General features: G+C 34.1%; 1 protein-coding gene across 1 annotated transcript in view; it reads right to left on the bottom strand.

The window, feature by feature from the left end:
* Window positions 1-613, bottom strand: part of LOC111677534 (angiotensin-converting enzyme) — a 1,314-nt gene extending 701 nt beyond the window's left edge. Inside the window, exon 1 of the mRNA XM_046956047.1 lies at window positions 3-613. Within this exon, the coding sequence (XP_046812003.1) occupies window positions 3-609 (607 nt within the window). The 5' untranslated portion in view covers window positions 610-613. The remainder of the gene's footprint in view (window positions 1-2) is intronic.
* Between the last annotated feature and the right edge of the window lie 442 nt (window positions 614-1,055).

A 1,055-nucleotide genomic window follows, 5' to 3' on the forward strand; every position in this document is an offset into this window, starting at 1 on the left:
ACCATTCATTTTCGCTGTCTTTCGATATAACTCCACAAATTTGTGAAAATCTTCTCTCGCTGCTATGCCCGTCTTACGACGCCATTCCAACCAATAGTATTCGATTTCACGCACATCATCGGTGGAGTGTAAAATATTTTGAACCTCGGGTATCAATCTTAAATCACAACGTTCCTTCTCCCTGAACGAACACAATTTAACATTTTTATAAATATCACTCATATTACTAGTAACAGCATAGAGCAGTTCCAAATCTTCCACGGGTAAAACCTCATAACCCACTTCGGGTATTAGATCCAATTGTCGTTTTAAATCTTTATTCTCCAAAGGAATTCTCTTGAATTTTGCCACTTTTGTAGAAATACTGTGAATAAAACGCATGATCTGTTGAGTGGCAATCTCAGACTGTAACATAGCTATTAGATCATTGGGTCCCTTGATTTCATTTTGCCAATTGGCCATGACTTCTTTGTTGTAGAGAAATGCTAGCCGGTGATTGACCGCTTCCAAAAAGTTGGATACCTCCAATTCATTATCTGCAATAGCGGCTTGACAACCGACCAGCAAGAATAAGACTAGGGACCCTAAGAGTAGAAAACGTAGGTCCATTTTGTAAACTGAAATCAAAAGAAAATATTAATTTACTTTTAAGTAATTAATTAAGAATATTTTAGATGCTATTAAGCGAAAATATTCTTCGACTCTTTGAAAAAGTTTAATACTAAAGAGGTGTGATTTTCTTTGAAGATAACAAGATAAAATGTTAATTATTTTGGTAAATATTTATCTTATTAGTTTCATATTTATGTCTGTGTGGTTCCATTTTTTTATTGGTACGTGTTTAAAGAAAATCGAATTAATCGAAATGAACACACCTGTGACTAACTCAAAATTTGCATTTGCACACTTGAAATAGAACTGAACTAGAACATAACTAGAACAGAACTAGAACTAGAACAGAACTAGAACAGAACTAGAACAGAACTAGAACAGAATTAGAAGAGAACTAGAACAGAACTAGAACAGAACTAGAACAGAACTAGAACAGAACTAGA

Source organism: Lucilia cuprina, chromosome 2, assembly GCF_022045245.1.
Source record: "Lucilia cuprina isolate Lc7/37 chromosome 2, ASM2204524v1, whole genome shotgun sequence".
Lineage (NCBI taxonomy): Eukaryota > Metazoa > Arthropoda > Insecta > Diptera > Calliphoridae > Lucilia > Lucilia cuprina.